The sequence below is a fragment of the Anolis sagrei genome, chromosome 5 (genome assembly GCF_037176765.1).
Source record: "Anolis sagrei isolate rAnoSag1 chromosome 5, rAnoSag1.mat, whole genome shotgun sequence".
In the NCBI taxonomy this organism is placed as follows: Eukaryota; Metazoa; Chordata; class Lepidosauria; order Squamata; family Dactyloidae; genus Anolis; species Anolis sagrei.
Window position 1 is genome coordinate 130708066 of NC_090025.1, and position 25324 is coordinate 130733389.

At 38.4% G+C, this 25324-nt stretch overlaps 1 protein-coding gene across 1 annotated transcript in view; it reads right to left on the reverse strand.

Annotated features, from left to right (window-relative positions):
• Window positions 1-25324, reverse strand: part of CFTR (CF transmembrane conductance regulator) — a 105655-nt gene that overhangs the window by 5454 nt on the left and 74877 nt on the right. Inside the window, exons 18-25 of the mRNA XM_067469054.1 lie at window positions 23992-24071; window positions 22731-22881; window positions 20127-20354; window positions 19413-19513; window positions 18042-18284; window positions 16827-16982; window positions 4693-4782; window positions 664-836 (exon numbers count right to left, since the gene is read on the reverse strand). Coding sequence (XP_067325155.1) covers window positions 664-836; window positions 4693-4782; window positions 16827-16982; window positions 18042-18284; window positions 19413-19513; window positions 20127-20354; window positions 22731-22881; window positions 23992-24071 — 1222 coding nt within the window. The remainder of the gene's footprint in view (window positions 1-663; window positions 837-4692; window positions 4783-16826; window positions 16983-18041; window positions 18285-19412; window positions 19514-20126; window positions 20355-22730; window positions 22882-23991; window positions 24072-25324) is intronic.

Consider the following 25324-nt stretch of genomic DNA (forward strand, 5'->3'; position numbering starts at 1 on the left):
CCCCCCCCCCCCCCGAGTCCTTGGGGATACTATACAGAATGAATCCCATAGAATGAAGATTACTGAATCCTCTTCTAAATGATTATCTCCATGGCAGTACACACTTATTTTATTTTAATTATTTTTCATAATAGCCATCCTCGTTTGGGAATAAGAGGAAATTACTCATATTACTTTCATAAAGCCACCCTGCAACTAGAAATGGAACCACCATATTGTTGTGCCTTCTAAACATAAATCAGTAGAGCCAATATGGAGAAATGCCACAGTGGACATTGCATTGCCATGAAGTATTAACAGGGTTACACCCATGCAGTTTCTCATGTAACAGAAGTGACCCACCAATGAGAAAAGCAGTCCTGAAGTCATGCTGAAATGGCTTTAGATGAAGTATTTTTCTAATGCCAGTATTTAGATCTCTTACTTAAGGCATACGAAAACAAATAATGAAACCACTTATGGATGAATGCATTATAAATAGTATGCAAAGTAATTTATTACAGTTATTATATTTTATAATTTTAAAACTTCCACCCAGTCAAAAATCAGATTAGTATTAGTACCATAAAGATAACATTAAAATAATTTATGGACCTTACAATGACCATTTAATGATGTCCCAGTGCTAAAATAATTACATTAAAATGTTCTTACAGTACTTACATGGGATCTAGATGGGCACTTGGTTCATCGAGAAGAAGAATTTTAGCTTTACTGAGAATTGACCTGGCAAGACACATTAACTGCTTATGCCCATGGCTGAGAACACAGCCACCATCCACCAGAACAAAATCAAGTTGACCTGGAAACTGCTCTATTATAGATTTCAGTCCAACCTGAAGGAGGAAAAAGTCAGGTGTAATGGGGAGGAGTCAAACATTTCATCATATAAATGGTTTATTACATAAATATGGTAACAATTCAAAAATACATGCACAATAGAAGGCAACAGAAGTTGGATTAATGGTAAAACAACATAGACATATGACTACAATAGGGACAGAGAAGTATCTCTACAGGTTGCCATGAATTATGTTGACATGACACAGGAGATGACAGCCCAATTGAGCTGATAGTCCTGCTCTATTGTGACAATGGTCATCATGCATGTGCTAGGGCCGCTCCAGATTAGATTGATACCAAACTAACTTGCCTAGTATAGATGAACACTGAGATGTATGAAGCCAAGAGCTCTAGTTTGTTGTACAGTTTTGAGTAAAAGAAACCATGTTCCCAGTCTCCCAAACATATAAATGCAAAATCTATTCAGCATATGGAGATAACTGACCATGTTAGAATGTAATGACAAACCATATCTAGTTATAGCTTAACTCTGGGTTGGTTATCCCTTTGAACCTTACCAGCTTTTATTAAGCAAAGCACTGAGATTTATTGTGATCCAGCCAATGAAGATCTAAGAACACAGACCAATGTGGTTTGGTGAGTTTTGATGTCTACATTGATAGACACTGGCACTTTCCCCACTCCACAGAATGACCCTTGACTAATCCATAGTTCAGATCAAAATCGATAATTATGGCCCCCAAACATGCCCATAGTCTGTACATGAGCTCAACTTATACATGAGTATATACAGTATAACATATACTTTTCTCAATGTGGGCCCCAAGGTTGCTTTAAGTAGAAGTTAAAGCAAACTTAACTTTGGAAGATGATCTCACCCCTCTCCCACACACACGCGCGCGCACATAGCAAACATGTTGTTGTTGTTGTTCTTTCGTTCAGTCGTTTCCGACTCTTTGTGACCACATGGACCAGCCCAAGCCAGAGCTCCCTGTCAGCCATCACCACCCCAGCTTCTTCAAGGTCACTCCAGTCACTTCAAAGATGCCATCCATCCATCTTGCCCTTGGTCAGCCCCTTTTTCTTTTCCCTTCCATTTTCCCAAGCATAATTGTCTTCTCTAAGCTTTCCTTTCTTCTCATGATGTGGCTAAAGGACTTCATCTTTGCCTCTACTATCCTTCCCTCCAATGGGCAGTTGGGCTTTATTTCCTGAAGTATGGACTGGTTGGATCTTCTCGCAGTCCAAGGCACTCTCAGAACTTTCCTCCAACACCACAGTTCAAAAGCATCTATCTTCCTTTGCTCAGCCTTCCCTGTGGTCCAGCTCTCACATCCGTAGGTGACTATGGGGAATACCATTGCTTTTACTATGCGGATCTTTGTTGCCAGTGTGATGCCTCTACTCTTCACTATTTTATTGAGATTGGCCATTGCTATCCTCCCAAGAAGTAAGTGTCTCCTGATTTCCTGGCTGCAGTCTGCATCTGCAGTAATCTTTGCACCTAGAAATACAAAGTCTGTCACGCATTCCATGTTTTCTCCCTCTATTTCCCAGTTATCAGTCATTCTTGTTGCCATAATCTTGGTCTTTTTGATGTTTAGTTGCAACCCAGCTTTTGCACTTTTTTCGTTCTCCTTTATTAGAAGGCTCCTCAGCTCCTCCTCGCTTTCGGCCATCAAAGTGGTATCATCTGCATATCTAAGATTGTTAATATTTCTTCCAGCAATTTTCACCCCAGCCTTGCATTCATCAAGCATTCATCATATTTTTCTAGATGTACGAATTCCATAATCTTCAGTGGAAAAGTCTTCTGTGCCAGAACTGGGTGTGGCTCCTGGCCTTCCCAAAAGGCTTTTTGGTGCCAAGCATTGATGCCCTTTCATACTACAGCATTAGCTTTACTGATGGTAACTCTCACAACATTTCAGCCCTTTCTCTGATGGGATCCAGCATTCCTACACAGCTAATAGTAGATTTGGGCCCACAACAAATTCTACCCGAATTACCACTCTGCTGGCAACCAAATTCCCTACTGCTGAATAGGATCCCCATTTGTTGATGGTATCCATCATCCCCACACAGCCAGTGGTGAAACTGGGCTTACAACAAATTATAACCTGATTACCCTCATCTAGGAACTAAATTCCCCACTGCTGGACATTGACTGCCTGAGTTATGAGATACTCTCTCTCAGGTGAAGATCTACAAAAGGTCACACAGTGCAGAAGCAAAAAAAGAAAATCAAAATGTGCAAATGTGACCCATATTTCTTCTTAATACCTACCGTATTTTCCGGTGTACTAGACTAATTTTTGGATATACTCACCGTATTAGATTACCCCTCTTGCTAGCCTCTTCAGGCCCTTCCTGGGCCTTGAGGTAGCTTCTTGGCCCCATAAGCAGATTACCCTCCACCAGCAGCCAGGCCCCGCCATGGCCAGCCAACCGCCATGCTCATCACTTCCTGTTTTGGAACCAAAACCAATGGAGGCTCCTAACAGGCGAGGGAGGTAGGCAGCTGCCCTGCACTGGAGAAGGGTGCCCGAAGCAGCTGCTGCTGCTGTGCTCCTCCGGCACCACATCACTCCTGCTGCTGGGCTTCATCCTCACTGAGAAGCTCTTCCACTTCATGCCCGCCTTGGCTGTCAGTGCGGCAGCAGAGGAAGCAATGCAGCTGTCAAGCAAGTATATTGCCTCCTCCTTCTCTACCGCCGCACTGATAGCCAAGGCAGCCATAGAGTGGAAGTACCTCTCGGTGAGGCTGAAGCCTGGCAGCAAGAGCCAAGTGGTGCTGGAGGAGCACAGCAGCTGCTGCTGCTTTGGGCACCCTGCTCCAGTGCAGGGCAGCTGCCCACCTCCCTTGCCTGTTAGGAGCCTCCAACTTGTTTTGGACCCAAAACAGGAAGTGATATTTTTATACCCAGTGTACTAGACAACCCCCAAGTTCAGCGAGGATTTTCCAGGGTTAAAAAGTCATATAATACACCAGAAAATACAGTATTTATTTATTTAAAACATTTATATTCTATCCTTCTCACCCTAAAGTGGACTCAGGGAGGAGTACAACATACAAACGGCAGACATTCAATGCCAGGACATAAAAAGATTATACACATACATAAGCATTAAAATCATTTATCTCGACATTAAAATCCATTGTATAAAACCATCTCAATCTACCACACTAAATCTAGTTTCCTATTGTTATACCTATGAGAATAAAGTAAGTTAGTAATAGGCAAAAATCAGCTCTCCTAGATGGTTCCCAGTGTTAATATCCTTTCCCAACCCAAACTTCAAAGTGAATATAAAAAGAATCCAACAAGATTGCTAATACAAATGAACCCTTTCATGCCACTGAACAACTATCAAGATTTGGCAGTGATGCCAACAAGGACTCAAAATCCATCTGCTTGGCTCACTACTTTAACACATAGAGTACATGCCTGGGAAATGTCAAGGTGACACAGCCTTGCAAAAACTTGAGAAGCCTTTGAGGAATGAATGAGAAGGTGGGTAGCTATTCCTTGTTTTAAGTCTTGGCCTTCCTTACATTAGCCTCTGCAACTGGGGCTAATCCTACTTCATTTTGGCTTCCAACCTGTCTTATCTCTGGGAAAGAATGTCATTTAAAAAGAGTTGAATCAGTTTTATAAAGTGCATATGTAAGACATAGTAAATGGAAATGAGTAACTACATTTTATCATTGCTTTAAGGCTACAGTTTCACAAGGAAAAAAGAGTCTGTTCTACAAAACCTTATCTCATATAAGTAACACAGTTATTGAGCCAAGTTGTGCTTCAATCTGTGACACCTCCTTCTGCCTAGATAACCAGATACTTATATAGACCTTACTGAAACCTTAAAGAAAACAAGCATTTTTACCTCCTCAGCAACTTTCCAAAGTTCTTCGTCACTCCATTGTCCATAAGGATCCAAGTTTTTCCGAAATGATCCAGAGAATATAAAAACTTTCTATATAAGCATAAACAAGAAAAGCAAGGTAAAAATGTTGTTGACAGAACGGCATAAACCAGAAATGCCCAACTTTAAATAACACCTTTTTTAAAACCTTGCCAATTGGCAAATGCTAATTGGTTTTTGGCATTGTTGCATAATTTGCAAGTAGCAAAAAAGAAGCAGTAGTAAGTAGTTAGTTTGGCTTATATTCCTTTTTACATTGACCTCTCTTGAGACCACACTGTAGAGCAGAGGTCCACAAACTTTTTAAACAGGGGGGCAGGTCACAGTCCTTCAGACTGTTGGATTATAATTTGAAGAAAAAAACATGAATGAATTCCTATGCACACTGCACATATCTTATTTGTAGTGCAAAACGCTTAAAAACAATACAATAATTAAAAGGAAGAACAATTTTAATAAAGATAATCTTATTAGTTTTTCATTGGGAAGTGTGGGCCTGCTTTTGGCTGATGAGATAGGATTTTTGTTGTTGTTGTGTGCTTTCAAGTCATTTCAGACTTAGGTTAACCCTGAGCAAGGGCCGGGTAAATGATCTTGGAGGGCCGTATCCCCTGGGCCTTAGTTTGAGGACCCCTGCTGTAGAGGAACAACTCCACTCTACTATACCCCTGGTAGAGAACAATTCTGAAGCTGATTTAAATGAAAATGATACTCTTTTTTCAAATAGGGAGTAAAATTCCAGATTTTGATTGATGAAAGTGATAAAAACATCAATGAATTAAAATACCCAGAAAGTGGTTTATCTTCCCTGTCTTAAGATCTCTCCCCACAAGACCTGCTAAAGAAGATGCCAATTTAAGGGATTATGCTGTCTATCTTAATGAATTGCAATATACATTAAGAAGAACTTCATTTTGATTACAGAGTAGTTGTATTTGTATTATTACTGACATCGCTTGGTTCTGCTTTATTAATTTCAATGGTTTTTTTTATCAGAATGATATTGCTACATTTTTATTGCAGAATTCCCACTTATTGTATCTACATGTTCTTTTGTTCTTTTTGTGCACTATAAACATGCATTTTAGCTTTATTCTTTCAGTACCTCCCCCAATCCTCCTAAAGCTGGTTAAAGTTTTGTCAGTGTTAAAGGAAGTTTAAATCTTTCTTTTCTTTTTTCTGTCTCTCATACTTTGAAATATATACCCCGGCTCTTAGTCACATACATTAGACCGTGAAACAAATCCAATATTTGCCTAATCTCTTTGAACATTAGACAAGTGTGAGAGACTCAGTATCACTCTGACAGGTATGATTTAATGTGCTTCAAATGACAGCAATTCTTTCACAACTATTCTGAGAAGGTGAAATAAATGTGACACTTACAACGTCACTAAATATACTTGGGAATTTTTTCTGCTTGAGAATAATTGTTACTTGGTGGCTTTCTTTTCAAGCCACCAAGAAACGAAATACATATTAAACAAATGCCTTTTTATAGAAAAAGTGTGGCACTTAATTATTTCCTCCCCCATCCATTTTGCTTTGCTAGACAAGAAATTCCCCTTCAACTCAAACAGGAATTGGCTCATTCAGAACACTAATAAAGTAGAATGGAACTGTCCTAGTGAAACACATTTTGAAATGCTTTGCAATGCTTTACAGACCGCTTAGTACTCTACCACACATACACAAACACACAAAACCAATCCAAATAATTATTCCGGGGGGGGGGGGGGGGTAATATGCAAATAAAAAGGAAGAAGCTAGACTGAGCAAATATTTGTTTATGATTTCATTCAATTTAGTTAATGCCATAGAAGTTCTCACAATTTTACAAGCTCCACTTGAGACTGAGCCTATAGGTGTCTCTACAATGCAGAATTAATGCAGTCCTGGGAGTTGTAGTTTGGTTAGTAGCAGTATTATCGCAAATATCGAACACCCCCCCCCCCCATAATAATAATAATAACTATAAATTTATAACATATTTTTAAAGCTTAGCTGGATTTCAGCCAAGCTCAGCCCCTGCCCAACCCCAAACATTCCTGGGAGGGTTAACCTGACCAACTTTTCTTTTACAATTCTGAGGAAACCCCTCAGGCCAGCCTATTTTCTGCCTCCCCTCCCACTTTTATATAATAATAATACACTTTATTTATAACCCACCACCATCTCCCCAAAGGGGACTCGGGGCAGCGAACATGAGGCCAAGCCCAAAATAATACAACATAATAAACACATAATAACAAAATACAACATGACAAAATATGAAATAACAAAATCAACAATATAAAATAACATAGTAAAACCTGTTAAAACTCCAAACATCTCAAGACTGACCTTTCCCACACTTTCTGACCTCACCCTCTCTACTTCAAGAGAAATAAAAATAAAGATAAAATTCCCTAAACCCTGTTGCCTCAAGAAACATGTACACATATAGATAGATAGATAGATATGAAATTACACAAATCTTTAATTAACAAAGCAGATCTGGTTCTTTCTTTCTGTCTACTGGATGTCTCTTTCCTTTTTCCTAACCCTCATTGTTGCAAAACTTTACATAATAAAACTGCCCACTCCAATATGTTACCATTCCAATTCTACAACTAAGCCCCTGCTGTACCAGCACAAGATCCATTAGACCCAAAGTAATCAACTATCACAACTTATATTATATAGTTTATGTGACTTTGTACTATGTGGTTGTCTTGTGAAACAACACAGATTCTTCCAGTGGACTCCCTACTGAGGGACCAGCAACCCCCAGAATCCAGGACTCATCAAGGACTTTATTTACACACTTGACTGACTTTCTGGTTTCCCAATCCCAATCTGTACACTCTTTGTGTACAGATTATTCCAAGTTTCCAAAGCTCATTGGTGCTAAATACTCATTTTTTCCAGTCTGGACAATGGAGCTCACACCCTCAGAGGCGGGCACAGCTTTAATTTTGAGTCCCACCAATTCCAGCTGTTCCCTTTTCCTCTCCTTCCCAGTTTGTGACATCAAGAAGAAGCCTCAGTCAATGAGAAGATGGATCCCAAGATGCATATCTCCTGACCAGCCAGGGGAGGGAATGTAAAGTTTGAATGGCCGCCAAATTTTATCAATGTGCTGCACAAATATGCTGCACAAATGTGAGTTATGTCAGGGTTTTTGTTTGTTTTTTTTTTTGCAATTATGCTGTTTTGTCATCCATCTGGCCAGATGAATAAATCTTTGTTATTGCCTTCAAACCTAGTCATTTTTCCCTGGCTTTCAAAGTAGCATGGTGTACCAGGCAATGGACTTACACTGCCGCCTAGTGGCAGATAGCTGATTTCGGTAACACCAGCATTCTTTCACAGAAAAAGCTAAAGATCCTGTAAAACTACAACTCACAGGCTTCCACAGTATTGATCCATGTCCATTAAAGTGGTATCAAACTGCATTAATTCTATAATGTAGATGCAACCAATATATCTATTCTAGTTCTATGTTGGCTCCCAACTCATTAGGGGCCCTCAAGGTGATAAAAACAGAATAAAAACATCGAAAACAATACAAATATAAAAGCTTTAACAACAAACTCAATACTCTTTAAGAACTTTTAAAAACAGTCTAAAATAGTACTTGAAATAATTTTAAAACAAATTATTAAAACAGAGCAATTTCCAATACCAAAGACCATTCAAAACAACACAGCCTATTCACAACTCAGAAATGGAGGAAGCCAGTCTACAGAGAAATCCTTGTTACATGTACACACTAACTGGTCTTGCAATTAGTCTGAGAAGCCTCTTGAGTTATGGGGTGGTTAATATGAAAGAAGGTAGTCTTTCAGATATCCTGGCAACAAACCAATTAGGGCTTTATTAAGTTAATAATAATCAACATTTTGGGACCAGGGCTGAAGGACCAAGTAATTATATTCAGTCCTATCCATCTACTGTGGTTGACACAAAGAATTGGATTCAGCTGTTAGTCCCAAACAGAGTATGCCTGAAATAAATTAAACTTACATAAATGTTGACTTACCAAGTATCTATTGATTCAGTGGATCTACTCTAGTTGAGAAAAACAATTGGATTTCAGTCTAGAAGGTCGGAACACACACAAAGGCTCATTTATCGGGAAGCAAATAAACCCTTCTCAGTTTTTGCACAACTTGATCACACAAGAAATTAATTGGCATCTTCTGTCAGGCCTAAATACCTTAAAGGCACCAGATGCCATTTGATCAGTTGGGTGGCGGTGGTTGTTGTTATTATTATTGTTATCATCATCATCCTACTTTTTTCTCTTGTGCGAGATCCAAAGGGGGAGGTCATGATTTTGGAAGCTAAGCAGGCCAACTCTGATTAGTACTTGTGTTGGAGACTACCATTGAATATCAGATGATGCAGGGTATATTTCATAGGAAGGAATTGGCAAAGCTACTTATGAATTTTCCTTGCCTAAGAAACTCTATGAAATGAATGGGGTCACCATAAGTCAACAGGTAATTTGAAGGCACCTGCATATACACAGTCACATGTTAGACAAGGTCTCAAGTTTTTTTTTAATTTGATTTGAAATATTTTATCACAGTGGTTAAGCTGTGTCTATCACTTCTTGGCACAGCAGTTTAAACCACTGAGCTACTGAATTTGCTGACTGAAAGGTTGGCCATTTGAATCTGGGGGGGGGGGGGGGAGGAAATAGCCTCTACTTCTGCCAAGTTTAAAAACATGCAAATGTGAGTAGATCAATAAGTACCGCTCTGGCGGGAAGGCACTCCATGCAGTCATGCTGGCCATATGAACGTTGAGGCATCTACGAACAATGCCGGCTCTGAAATGGAGATGAGCACCACCCCCCAGAGTCGGACATGACTAGACTGAATGTCAAGGGGAAACCTTTATGTTTACCTCTTCTTAAGGTTTATTATACTTTCTGATACATTCTAACTAAGTTTATCATAATCTATATTGGCGGACCCTCTTATGGCTAAAAAGCAAGTATGTTTGTATATGTGTATATTAAAAAATATACACAAAATAGAAAACACTCAAACTGCACAACCTTATACACAGATTCACAACTGGACTTGTCAAACCACAGTCTTCTATTTTTCATATGTGTGTTTATCAAGCAGTCGTGGAGCATCTGTCAACAGCATTACATTTGCAATGCAATCCTTAATCTCAAATAAAGATGGACAAGATTGCAGCCTTAGAATAATACTCTAAAACAACTGGCTTTTAAGGGGCTTAAGTTAAAATCCTGAACGGCAAAAGATGCTACACATTATTTGTTCACCAATAAATATATCAGACCTTTTGTCTTAGCAAATATGTTTAATGCATTACTTGGCGATCTATCCCTGATTAGTGGAAAAATAACTTCCCTGAGGCAGGACATGTATAACAGAGTCTTTGTTCTTTGTTTAAAATCATTGCTGATTCCTTAAAGGTAGTGGTACCTGCAATGTTTTCTGCCTTGGGATTTGTTTCTCAAGATTACTGGGTGTGGTGGCATTAATACGACAGAGAAAGCCAAGTCCGGCATAGCTCTGTTTACACTTGGTGTCCAATGTATTACAGTAATGAATAAAATGTTTAGGAGTTCTGCGACAGCCATGAAAACATAACTGAACTAACCGGTTTTCATGAAAGAAAGGGACACCTTCATAATACCAAGATGTCTTAACAATTGCTAGCCATGGATGCATGAAATGTGGTTTCATGTTATGAATCAGCTGGCTTTCCTCCTAGCACTGCGAGCTGTCCTTTTTTAAAAGGTTCCTCTTCTGTTTTGATTTTTTATATTAGCCTTTTAATCTTACAAACATTAAATAACAGCCCATGTGGGAATGACAATCCATGGATTAAAGTTGTAATGGACATAGTCTATTTTTGTAATAAGCAAACTTGAAAAAAGACTATCAAATATTATATAATCACAGGCACAGAATTGATCATGATTAAAAGAGAGATTAAAATATTATTATTTAAAATTTGTATCAGCAAGGACTACTATCCATGTTTATAAACCATTAAAAATGTATCCATTGTTTTTTAACTGCTATAACAAACAATGCCACTATGCAATATAACACTGATTATAAATAGTTCAGTACTAACATCTGGGTGTATTTTATCCCAGCTTGGCAGTGCTATGCCTTCTAGATGTTGGATTATGTTTCCCTTGACCCCTGAACACTAGTCATTCTGTTCAACTGATACAAATTAATGCCCAACATTTGCAAAGTGGAGCCATAAATTTCCCCCTCATATTTTACTAAAATACTAATATACATTTCATTGATTTCATGTGGTCTATTCTAAGGCCCCTTCCACACTACCCTATATCCCAGGATCCAATCCTGGGTTATCTGCTTTGAACTGGATTACATGAGTCTCCACTGCCAGATAATCTGGGATAAGCAGATAATCTGGGATCAGATTCTGGGATATAGGGACAGTGTGGAAGGGGCCTAAGTATGACAAAATGGAACCAACTATTAAAGCCCCATGTACACTGCCATATAATCCAGTTTTAGAATTCAGATTAACTACATGCAACTAGATTGTGTGGCAGTGAAGACTCATATAAAACAGTTCAATGTGGGTCAATTTGCACTATATGCGTTTACACTGACCATTATGGTGCAGTTCAAACTAGATTATATGGCAGTGTAGAATGGGCCATAGTCTGGCAATGTCCGAAACCCATTTTGATTCCTCTAATGGCGTTATCTGTTTATTTTCTTTTGAGGCCCAATGTAAGTATTGAAGGTAAGTGCTTGAAAATGATATGCCCTACCATGATTGATTAAAGACGTAAGAAAGGACAACATTTTTATGACTCAGTATTTTTAAAGCTGTGGGCATATAATGCAAAGCAAAACAAAAAACCAAAAAAACAACCCAGCAATCAACATGCAACAGGATATGATATATTACTAATGGGCATTTGACCAGATGTGACTGGGAGCTCTTTCATATATTCCATGCTCTCCTTTCCGTCACATGGGGATTTGCAAAAGTGGCTCTGTCACAGAAGCATGAATGCAGGCTAGATTAATGTACTGAGTGATTGTAGTGAGTGTCAGTTGGGAAAGTCTATGAGTGAGTCAGATGAGAGGGAGGAGATGGATTACTGAAATCATAAATATGTCAGGTATTTAGCACTATTCCATACTTCTATTTATCAGATGACTGCTTATTTTGGATGCTGACCTGTTAGATAAATATGGCAAATCTTTTTAAACACATGTTCTGGTATGCATGGCTTTAAAGGCTAACATGTCATACCTGAGGCGCTGGTTATTAAGTATACAGCCAAAGATAGAGACCTATTGTTCATTACAAATCAGCAAGCAGTGGTAACTTGTGTTTTGAGAAGCCATCAGCTTTTAACATTGATTTGCCTGTCCAGTTGGTTGTAATATTTATCCCAACATACTAGTATTCAGGTGGGTGCATGAGGATGGCTGCATAGCATACAAATGCACACATAAGAAGGAGAGAGACATGTTCAGTCTTTTTGTCCAGTGCACTAATCGATTGCATTCAAAGAGGTTTCTTTGTGGCAGAATTTTTGAAAGATCCACCTCTGATTCTAGCAATCCAACGTCTAAATCAGTGATTCCCAACCTGTGATCCATGGACCACCAGTGGTCTGCAATAATGAAAATATGGTCCACAGCCTCACCATTACTACACTGTCGCCTCGAAACCATGCAGCAACTAGAGCAACTGGTCTCGCAAAACCCTCTTATAGTGCCGAGGCAATGGGGATGTCGGTGTTATATTTCAGAGCAGGATTCCATCTGACTCAACACCACACAGTTGAGTTAAAATAGCAAGCAGTTTACTGAAGATAGTAAAAGCCAAAGCAATAAAAAATAACCCACAGTTAAAAAAAAAAAGGCAAATCCAATTGATTGGAAAGTTTAAAAAGAGCAATAAATCCACAGAGAAAGAGTCCCAGAAAGTCCATTAAACCAGAGGCTTGATTTCAAAGGCAAAAACAACAGCAAAGGCACTTAACCAGGAATCAAACAAATACCAAGGTCCAGGAACATGGCATGGAAGCTAGACTCTGTACTTGGCTAGACTCGTCTGAAGCTAGACTCTGTACTTGGTACTATATATCTACTTTGTTTCCCAAACAGCTAGGAACGGTTTGTTTCCTTAGCTTTGGTTTCTCTACTAGCTTCTGCTCTAATCTGTCTGAGCGCATTAGTTTCTGATTTTAAAAAAATCTCTACCAGCTAAAAGCTCTTCGTCTGTTCAAGGCTTCATTAAAATCTGCACCTGGAGATAACTGACCCTGGGACTGCAGCTCAGAGCTTCTCCCAGGCTCAAGACCTTGAGATTTACTTTGCAGCAACACAGGCCTGTCGAAGCCATCAACTGAACTGCATTCAGGCCCTACATCCCTAAAACTAGGCCCAGGAAACAGACCATAATCTCAATTCCCTTCAGGAACATCTTCATGAACAGCATCCCCATTCCCATCAGAGGAATCAACTTGAACATGAACAACATTGCCATTCCCATAATCCAAAGCAATCTGATCATTAGACACAATCACAGGCTGAACAGGCTGACGTACAACAGTCAGGAGGGAACAGGTTGACTACCCATGAAATATTATTACTACCACATCAGCTCTAGATTATTAAATATGGCTTTCTGTGAGTGAGCAGATGGTATACTGGATGGTATACATTCTATATCCTAAACTAGAGCTGATGTGGTCTATCCAATGCAATTCTCTTAATCAGCACACCAAATAATCAAACTGAATCTAAAATTAACCAAAAACTGATTTGTAATCCCTTGGGTACTAATGTTGGAGAGTGGCCCCTGGTCAAAGTGGTCCCTGGTCAAGTAGTCATTGGTCAATAAAAGGTTGGGAACCACTGGTCTAAATAAATACTGCCACTCATTCACATCTTTTCAGTCTTACTGTAATAGTCCCTTTAACTGAAAAAGTCTTCGAGGTCCTCAAGTCAATAGAGGATACTCTCATTTAATGCAAAATATTTACAACAAGTTGGAATACAATATAAATGGATATTATCTCCCTCAATAGTTTCTTGGGATCTGATTCTGTCGTAAAAGGGATTGTCATGTGAACATGCTGACTCATATGGGTTGGGTATTAATGAAACCTCAGGAGAAGAAACAAATAGTAGGACTAGGTTCTTTCAGGATGAAATTACTCCCTGGGCCTGACATTTAGAGCTGTTATTTATCACCCTGGGAGTTCTGCTCATGGATATAGGTCATCAGATGGCTCCATTTATTGTAAAAATTTTGTTGCTGCTGTTTTCTTCCCTGCATGATATCTAGCTATGCACTAACCCTGTCATGGGCACTTGATATGTAACTGTAATTCAGAACAATAACTGGCTCTTATGGCTTCTGAAAGTTCAATAATTAATCCAGCCTGTGTCCAAGCACGTAATAAACAAAAACCACTTGTGTCATATATTAGCAATAACAAATTTCAGAGAAATGTACTGAAAATAGGATGTAGTTGAGATCACTAAAATGTTATGCACACACCAAGCTATGAGTTGTGCAGAAATCTTCATCAACCCTCCACAAATGATGAAAAAATAGAAGATAAAGATAACACAAAAAAAAACATAAAGCTGATTCAGTATGTTCAGCACTGCTTGTTCCAGTGTCAATACACAGAATACAACCTACCGAATCAAAAAGGTAGGTTCACTGAACTCAAATTCATCTAGATGGTAAATAGATTTATAACTGTACTCTCTTAATGAAGCCTGACATCTTATTGGGAAGAGTTCATATTTCCCCAAACTATTCTGAAATTATCCTCTGAAGATACTACATCCTATATCTTTTTAAATACCTGTAAAATATACAGAGACAGGAATCTGCTTTTTTTGCTGTAACCCACTAGCATAGTTACTCTTTGGGTATGACTACAATGGAATATACCTAAATATTTATATCAGTGCAAAGGAAATGTGTGTTCAGAAATAGTCCTTATGAAAAAAAATGTGTATGCATTTGCTGTTAGAACCTCTGTTTCCAGTTTAAAATATTTTATTTATTCTGGGCACTTGGCAGGGCCTGTTCATGTTATGTATCAAAGGTTGATGTGAAGAAAAAAAAATTAGGACTTCATCAGTTGGAGGTTCTCAAAGCAGGGCAAAGCGGGAGCATATGTGGGGCAGCGGGGCAAATCCAGAGGGTGCCAGAGAAAACCATTGCTCCACACTCTGCATCATCCACATCACCCCCTTCCCCAATAGGGGAAAGCACTGCCACCCGGCTTCCCCCCATGCTTTCTCCAGCTTGCCCTATGTTCTTAGGGCTCTATCGTAAGATGCTGCCAGGAAGCTGGGAGGATGGAGCCCTACTGGAAGTAGCTATGTGTCGTCTGATGGGGTCTGGCAGGGTCCATCCTCCCAAAATCCTGGAAGCATCCTAGGACACTGAAAAAGTCAAATGTGATGAGGTCTTAGAAGAAGAAGGTTAATAAAATAATTAAATTTCCAAGAATGAATATTGCAATTATACTTTTAAGGTAACTCCTTTCCTCCTTTTAACAACAACAACAACAACAACAACAACTTTATTCTTATATACTCCTTCATCTCCCTGAAGGGACTCAGGGTGGCTTACATAGGGACCAAGCCCAATATAAACAAAGGTTACAGAGTAACACAGTTAAAACATATAACAATAAACTATATTTAAACAATAAAACTAAGAAAATATAAGACATCGTTAAATATAAACCAAGTAATAAACAACCAATAGCCAAGAAAAGTGGGTATTTAGTTTCCTAAAAGTAACCAGATGCTCTTAATTATATCTTTACTTGCTTGAGGATTAAAGCTTGCTCATATGATCCTGCTCTATGAGGGAGGAGGCATTCTAAGCTATGGCACCAAATGGTGGAATGGCTTCCCTTTAGAGACCCAGCTGGCATATTTGCTGAATCCCATTCTGAGAGAACAGCAGGATATAAATCCAATAAATAATACATTCATTTGGATACAAAATAAAAATATGGCTGTTTTCTAAAGCTTCCCCACTTTACTGTTCATCTCAAAATGGTAATGCACAGTTTTAAAACACCTATAATGTTTTAAACCAGCTCAAACTAGTTGATTATATTTAATTTTTAGTTTAGATATTTTCATTATCTAATATATTTTTTAAAATTGTCCTGACATCATTTGATACAGAGAAGGCTAGAAATATTTGTCTATCTACCTGCATAGTTAATTTAGTAAATAACATCCATAAATCAGACTGCTACACATAACCTGTGGTATGAAATACACTTGAGCAATGAAGCAACCTAAAGTTATAATGTGGTGCTATATATCTGTAAAAATGTTTCGGACATGGTGGTTAGACTACAAAGAGAACCCACTGAAATCCATCGGCATATGGACAATTTCATCAGAAAGGATGAAACCATGAAAGTGAACAAAATTTGGCTACCAGGATTTAAAAAACTCTAGAATCAGGACAATAAATAAAGAGCTACACTTTAAAAAAAACCATGGGAATTGCAGACAAGAAACAGTGAGGGCCAGCTTACACTTCCCAAAAAGGATTCCCCCAGGCAGGAAGCAGCCAAGCTTTGAAGCTGAAAGGCTATTCAATGCTAATCAAGGTAGCCAATTGCAACATTCACACTTGCCTCAAACAGACATTCCACATATATATAAAACTCACTTTCCGAGTTTCCAACAGACCTCACAACCTCTGAGTATGCCTGCCATAGATGCAGGTAAAACAACAGGAGAGAATGCTTCTGGAACATGGTCATACAGCCTGGAAAACTTACAGCAACTCAGTGATCCCAGCCATGAAAGCCTTTGACAACACACTGCTATACTATTCATGAGTTAAAGCTGTATGTCTTTTAACCTGAGAATGAGAGAATCAGAACCAAGGCCATAGGAGAATAAGACAGAACAGAAGCTAAAAAAACAAAATTTGAGCCTGGCCACAGAGACAGCAGCTAAGCATAGACAGAGTTCAAAGTGTACCCAAAATATGCTTGTGGACAAAGAGATTTATATAGAAATTAATTTTACAAGGTGGTGTAAGTTTACCTGAGGTATAACTCCAAATGCTTTTCTCCACTGCTGCACGGGAACAGTGTTCCAGGAAACATTGTCAATTTGAATGTCACCTTCGGTATTCAGGAGTCTCAAAAAAGCAAAGAGCAATGTACTTTTCCCTGAGCCAGTTCTTCCTAAAAGGCCCACCTGCAATATTTATAAGCATAAATTAATGAAGAAACGGTTGCCCATAAATTAACCATATGCATGTTAGAAGTTAACAAAAGGGCAGTTCAGGGTAGAAGTGCATTGTGCCGAAATGGCATTGAAAATATAAATATTAATAGAAAGACTATAAAAGGCCATGACAAACTGTGATTATGTGAAGCGGTCATATAACTGCCCTCAGCTACCCAATAATATCATTTGTCATTTTTAACAGATATGATAAAGTGTTATAGCACCCAACTGCCTCTCTGTAACACTATATGTCAAAATTATAGCACCCAATGCCACCCTGGGCCTCTATATGTGGCATGTGTCTGATGCAGTACTGCATTAAAATAACTCTCAGTACTGCAGAATTGCCATTACTTGCAATGACACTTTATGCTGAAACAGGCTAACATGCCTATCTACACAAAAAAGTTGTGAGAGAAATAAATAAGCAGGAATGAGCACTTAAAACACTTTTCTGATTTCTCCCCAGGTTTTTAAAACCACAACATTTTTTTATAATCCTTCTAGCAATTTTGTGTTCCTTTTGAAGGTTGGTGTCCAAAACAGTAAGCAAAATACAGGTCTCCCAACTCTTTTTGCAAAATGTGCTCCATATTGGAATAATGAAAAATGTACTTATTGTTTGGACCCCCATTGGCGCAGTGGGGCTCCAAGCTGCTGACCGAAAGGTCGTAGGTTCGAATTTGAGGAACAGCGTGAGCTCCCAGCTTCTGCCAACCTAGCAGTTCGAAAACATACAAATGTGAGTAGATCTGGCGGGAAGGTAATAGTGCTCCATGCAGTCATGCCAGCCACATGACCTTGGACCTACAGACAACGCCGGCTCTTTGACTTAGAAATGGAGATGAACACCAACCTCTAGAGTCGGACACGACTGGACTTAATGTCAGGGGAAAACCTTTACTGTTACCTTTTACTTATTGTGTATTAGAAGTTAAATATGGTTTCACTTTCTGTTGATAACTTCTGCTGCCATTTGTTTAGCAATGGAGGATTGGTAAAAGGTTTAGATAACAATATCCTCACCCTTTGTCCTGGACTTATGGAAAAGGAAATGTTTTCAAGGATAGCCAAGCCTCCATCTAAATACTTGGCAGTGAGATCCTTCACAATCATTTGCCCGCCAGAAGGCCAAATATTCTCTTCCTTTACATGCTTATTCTCAATTATTAGGACTTGGGAAAGCCCCTCGTTCCTTGATGGTGGCGTAGTTTGGGATTCTTCGGTTGGCATATCGATGAATTTAAATATTCGACTGACAGACCGCATCTGAAAACAAGAGTAAGCAACGCTAAAGTCATTCCCACAACTATGGGAAGTATTAAATATATAGTTTGATTCCAAATGAAACACTTTTTTCAGTGTCATTTTTTTTCTCAAATGCAACAGTAAATGGAAGCTTGGTATTAAAAATCAATATTTATTCTGAAGCATACGAACTGTGAATGCAAATTATTTACACTGCCAGCATTTCTCCCCTTCTTCCTATTCACAGTTCCTTCTGTCATGACAACTAAAGCTCCCTGTAAGTTTTTCATCTATGAATCTTCATATTATACAGCTTTGGTGGAGGCTCTTTGAAGAACCACAACTTCCTGTAGGAACCAGTCTGGTTTTTGAGGTCTTTGAGGAAGGCTCTTTTTTCAGTCCTACGGGCTTCTGAGACATGTCTGCTGCATGTATGAGAGAGGTTATCCTGGTTTTTCCAGGCAGGATCTACACTGGTATATACAGTAATTCACTCTTTGACAACCAACTCCATAGTCTGAATTTTTAAACCTAAGGTTGACAGCATGCCTTTCTCCTTGGTGTCTTTTCACCCTCAGACAAAAACCTTTCCATTCAGGCCAGTTTTGACAAACGGCTACACTTTGGTGCAATATTTTTATTTTAATAGAATCATAGAGTTGGACAAGTTTTGGGTTTGTAAAGATGGAACTGTGTATTGTAACTCCAAATTCAGAATTATTTGACAAGTGGGATGATAGGAATATTTATGGCACATAGACCTGAGCCAATTGTTAATGTTAACATTATTATATCGAAAGGAAATAATATGAGAATATGCTAGATGTGTAACTGAAATATTGGCTGCAGAAAAAAATAAGTGGATTTAATAATTGAAACTGTACTATACCTAACCAGAAAGAAGGTGGTGTATTATGAAGAAAAAAGAAACATCAAATATGATTTAAAAAGAAAAGAAACACAGGCTTCCAGAAAAAAAACCCATAAATAATAACTGATTAATGGAGTAATCACTAGCATTTCTTTACAAGCACAAGCACACTTACAAATGATCATTATGCAGATAAACATGGATGAATTTGAAGTGTTAACCATTTGGAATTAAAATAAAACTGGCATGATGTTACAAGAAATTTGTACAGTTCTTACCAAACTATCTACATCGATGCTTGAGTTTACTGCCCACTGCAAGGTTCCCATAATATTCATTGCCAAGGTAAGAATAATGCCAACTTTTCCTTCCCCATTGCCTGTAAGGACAAGAAAACATTTTAAAACCCAGCATATTTACACAAATCACAACATGTTTAATTTGAATCATTTTCTGGAGTAAAAATTAAAAGTTTCCTATCTCTGGTGTCATTTAAGAGGCAAAAGAGACCTTTATGAAAAATAAGGATGGACAATAAGTGACCACTAATAATTTTCTGTTGTTAAAAACATCTAAAATGATGTTGTATGCCCTTAGTCATTCAACTTATAGCAATTATCAGGCAAATTTATCATGGCGTTTTCTAGGGCTGAGCGCTTATGCTTTACTCAGGGTCACCTAGTAGGCATTCATGGCTAAGTGGAGAATTGAACCCTATTCTCTAGGTTTGGAGGCATTAGGGACAAAAGTGCAGCCTTCCAAGGTCTCCTGGAAGGTAATGCATCCTTCCAACCTCCCACAATTTTCCATCCTTGCTTAAAGGACTCTTGCAAAGAACAAAGTATTGTCTTTAAGAAGCTGCAAAATATAACAGATGCAACTAATTTAAATCTAGCAATGAACAATGCCTATGAATTCTTCATATTTAAGGAACTTCAAAGGTGCACAGAAAACAATTAATTTCCATTTTGTTAAAAACAGAAAGTAAATACCTGTAGTAACAATAGAAACAAATGTCACAATGATGAAGAAGATGACAAAAATCATTTCTATCCTCATCTGGAACCAACGTAATGTGGATAAATACAGGAACCAGTTTGCTGTATGCAAGTTCAAGGCTTTGTGAAACAGAGTCTCAAAATACGGTTGCCGGCCAAAAGCTCTCAATGTCCAAAGCCCCTTTAAGCTTGTAACAAGATGGGTGAAAATTGGACTTCTAGCTACACAGAACAAAATAAATGAATAAATAAATAAAATGATAATAATAAATTTAGTACCTTTTGTAATTTTTACTATAATTATTTTAATACTAGACTGTTTACATTGTTTGAGGTGTCTGATAGGTTCCTTAATCACTGTCTTTAGTAGAAATGTGAGATAAAATGCAATAACAAATAAAAAATACAGCAATATCTTAACTATCTAAAGAGTTGCATGCAAATATATGCAGGCTGATACCAAGCTGTAATATTTATGGTATAAACCTGCATATATTTCACAAGTGATTGTACATCACACAAAACAAATGTCTGCATATTGAATGTTCTTATTATCTAAGTATTCCTGCTGTGTTCAATCTTTACCAGTACACTGGCTTGAAATGTTGGTCACAATATCTTAACCACTGTGTGCTAAAGGTGAATTTCAAGGAACAAGATTAAAGTGATACTGTCATCTACTGAGGCACTCTTGAGGCAGTGACTTCACTAATACTTGCTCATCCTTATTGTGAACCACCACCCAGACCTCCTCTAAGTGTTTGCAGTCTGGCTAGATTTATGTTGTATGTTGTGTTGTCTGTTTTTGATAAGGCCAACTGGCTAATCAATAAAAATTGTTTGTTCATTTGTATGCAGTCTGGGAATTACATTGTGATGAAATGTGACAGGTCACTTCCATATATCTTGGGCATTTCACCTTAACTTACTCTTATGAGATGACTTCTAGACCACACTGTTTAAAGTTATTTTGATCGACTCCTTCCCATGTTGCAGAGAGGTTTATCTCAAGTTCTGTCCATTTTCAAATCCAATTTTGTTGTTCTATCTTCATTCATTTATAATGCCTTTTACACTAAAGCAGAAGTGTCAAACATGTGGCCCTCCAGATGTTTGGGCCTCCAACTCCCAGAATCCCTAGCCAGCTTGTCCAATAACCAGGAATTCTGGGAACTGAAGTCCAAGACACCTGAAGGGCCACAAGTTTGACAGCACTGCACTCAAGGGTTGAACACCAAACCTATACAATCAAAGACAAGGACAATAAAATATAATACTATAAATATACAACATTCCATCTGCTATTATGTATCTCCACAACCAAGGACACAAACTCAGGAGCTTAATTTGGTGAAGCAAAGAAGAAAGCAACTCTTAATGAAATGACTGAGATCCCCATCCAACCAGAGGTCTAAAGGAAGGCCATTCAACAGAGAAGACAGAACTTGAAAGGCTTGCAACCTGTGTGCATCAGTGGAACTGACAATAACACAGCCTAACAACAACAACAACTCTCAGTGTCTTGGTTTTTGGGGATTATTTGGGGTGTTGATTCAGGAAATTGCATTGGATAGACCACAGTAGCTCTATTTTGCATTGGATAGACCTTGTTACCTAAGAGCACTTCACACATGACTTAAATGTGTGCCAAAGTGGGCTTAAAAATTTGCTTCGGCACAGCTTTAAGTCCACCCCACCCCAAAAGCCCAGGCTTTCCCGAGTGGGGAGGATGTCTACATGCAGCCACATTGTCATGCAATCCCCAAGGCCAATCCACACAGCCATCTCGGTTTTTCGGGTTCCAGGAGCCCAAAAAACCAAGAAGGTACCTACCCCCTCTCCAAAGCCCCCCAAAAGAAGACCTTAAAAGTAAAAAAAACACCTAGCCACCATTATGGTACTCCTCACACCCTCCTGCCACAAGGAAATGATGAGCCACGAGACCAGAGGGGAGGCTCCCCCCCCCCCAATCAACTGGCATGTCATTTTCTCATGTCGGGCAGGTGTGAGGAGGACCATAATGATGCCTGGAGCACGAAAAACTGAGATGGCTGTGTGGATTGGGCCTGGGGATTGCATGACATGGTCCCAAGGCCCATCCACACAGGTTCCACACTTGGTAAGTCCCGGATCTCACCTAAGATCTGGGTCTTACCAGGTGTTTAATTAATTTGGAACAAAGCAGGAAAAATTAATTCAGTTTTACTGGAGACATTGTTTGGATGCCTCCGGTAAAACTGAGACAGGTCCCAAGATATGGGCCTATCTGGATGGGCCCTATGTTTCTTGTTATTATGCTTTTCTATGGGTGAGCAGATGGCATGACTATCTGATAGGGGGAAACTGGTACCATTTTTTGAATGAGCAGGTCAAATATGCCCAGAAACAGGGATAACATTTGAGGCACCAAAATGTGTATTGGCCAGTGATAATCATTTATATGTAAAAAAATAATAATCCCTACATGGTACAATATGCACATAAGAAAGTACTGAAAGCCCATGGGATCATAAACACTGGATAAAAACTGATAGGGCAGGTGTGCATTACTAATTTGTCAGTGTTATTTTATAACTCTTCCATTTTTCCTCACCATACCTTCAGATTCCAGTTGCTTCAGCTGCTGAGAAGTGTGCAGAAAGTATGCTCTTAACATTATAAAGGCTGCTATCACAGGCACAGATGCTAAGAAGATGTACGGTTCGATAGCTGAGACTACTAATATTGCACCAATCACAATTAATATTAACTGAGGAAAGAGAGAAAAACATTGTTGACACAGTAAACATTTACTCCCTATTTTATGAATTAAACATATATCATTTCCCTTGAGGTATTAGCATACATAATTGCAAGATCTTAGGAGTGCCCTCTCAAATAAGATTTCTATTATGAGAATAAAAACAAATTAAACATAATTGGTGCTAGAGCTTTCTGAGATTAATAACTGATTGCTTGAATTGCTAAATCAGGATGTCATTAATAATGCATTGATTGAACGTTTTTGAAAAAGTCAATGTCTGTTCAATGTAGTTAAAGTATAAATACTAGTAAATAAAACAAAACATTTTCCTCCATAAATCTGTCTAGATATGAACTGGAATGTAAAAATGCACACCAACAGCTCCTGGATAGACATAGTTCTTTGTGGATCTCACTACATGGGTTCTGTTTTGATGTGACTTTTTTGTATATTCATTGTCCCATCAATATTCATATCGGAATATCATCTATGATACTATTACTAAGCCTTCTTATATGGAAAAAAAGTTTCCATACAGTCATTCACACTTCGATTAGACTACAACTTATAAAAAAGCAGAAAAGATTATTTTTAAAAAGTGAGAAGGAGATATTTGGAATGTAATACATGTTTACACAAAACTCAACAAAATGCAGGAGACCTGATGCTATTGGCCACCCTATCAACAGAGCAAGTCTCTTTTGGTGAAAACCAATACAAGAAATCTCTAACACAGAAGCATGGACCCTTCCTATCTCTTAAATGAAAGGCAACTGATATAAAAATGCCCTTACTGCCAAGATAAATGTTTGAAGCCAGTAAATACAACATAAGTCCTTTGATGAGCTATACAACAGTTGTCTACAATGCACTCTGAAACCACAGTGTTATGCATACTACAGTGAAAGAAACCTTGTCCGTTTTAAAATGGGGTATTGTTAGCATAATTGCTAGCAGGCACATATTTGCATTTTCTAAAATATCACAATTTGAAAATTTGTTTGTAGCTGAGAGCTTGATGGTCAAAGAATCAGAGCTATAATTTGACACAATATAGTTTGCCTTCCTTAAAGCAAGGAAGTTCCAACCTGCAAAATATATTTGGTTTATACAAACCTGGATGAAGTCAAATATGGTAAGTGGTAGCAGGTCATCCAGTATCGCTATATCCTTTGAAAATCTGTTAAGTATCCCACCTACATGTTGAAAAAGAAAATAATAGAATAGTAGACTTCAGGAACCAGTATAATAAAGGATTATTTAAACAGGTGAGCCTTCTGGGTTGCTGCTAAAAGTTAGAGAGAGCTTCCTTAATAATTTTTATTAATATAATACATCACCCTTTCTTTAAAAATGTTCAATACCAAAATCTATTCATTTTCTTAAAAAAAAAAAAAAAACCTTCCAGCCAACAAAAGAGCAAGGAGTGAGTCATTTTAGCCTCCCTGAAAAGGAAATTTCAGCAGCCTCAGAAGGAGGGTTTCCTCCAATTCTACATGCTTCAAGACTGAATACTATGGATCCCATCAAACGATGCTGTTTTGTGGTTTGCCCATGAGATTCCATCTCCAAAGAGAGTAGAAATGAGTGGATTTGAAAGATGGGCAAGATTCAACTCCACTGCTCTCCCTGCACATAAAAACATTTAAAAATTGGGTTGGGATAGGAAGTGGTGGATTTTTCAATTTAAACACTATTTTGTGTTGTTTTAGTGTGGGCATTCATGTGGGTGGTCTGCAAACGTCCCTCGATGCTCCTTCTGTCACTATTAGTGGTTTAAAGACAATGTGGGTCCCATTGAAAGAAGTATGTTAAAGGCGTTCTGGTCTCCTTTAGAGAAGAGGTTCAAAGGGGATGGAGAAGATCCCATTAAGAGAAATGTTTTTTAAAGTTTGCAGGTTCTCTTTGAAATGGAAGAAGAAAATGCCCACTTGTGTGATGGGAAATGAAGTGAATGATTCAGCTAGAAATGGAAAGAGGCAATCCTATGTGATGGGGATGAGTAAATTCTCCATCTTCTTTAAAGACGGAACACCACAGAACGTGAAGAAGATGATTCCTTCCGCTTCCTCTCCCCTCTTGTGGTCTTAAAGGCTCTATTTCACATTCCCACCATGCCTGTGAAGGTATTGGAGTGCAGAGAGGGATCTCTCCTGAGGATCTCAGAGCCCTATATTAACTTGAGTTGATCTGTTTTCTCCTATTTGGTAACAACATAGCAGCATCACTGTGCACCTTACTAGCTATATTTATGGGCTAATTTCCAAAGCACAGAGAAGCTTTGCTGCCTCTAGACAGCCCACTGGACCAGTAAATAAAAGTCTGTAGACCAGAGCTTTCCAAATTATGTGTCACAACACATTAGTATGCTCTGGCTGCAGTGTGTCACATGAACATAACATGAAACTGCTGAGTCTATGTAAAATAAACAATAAATATTATATTTTGA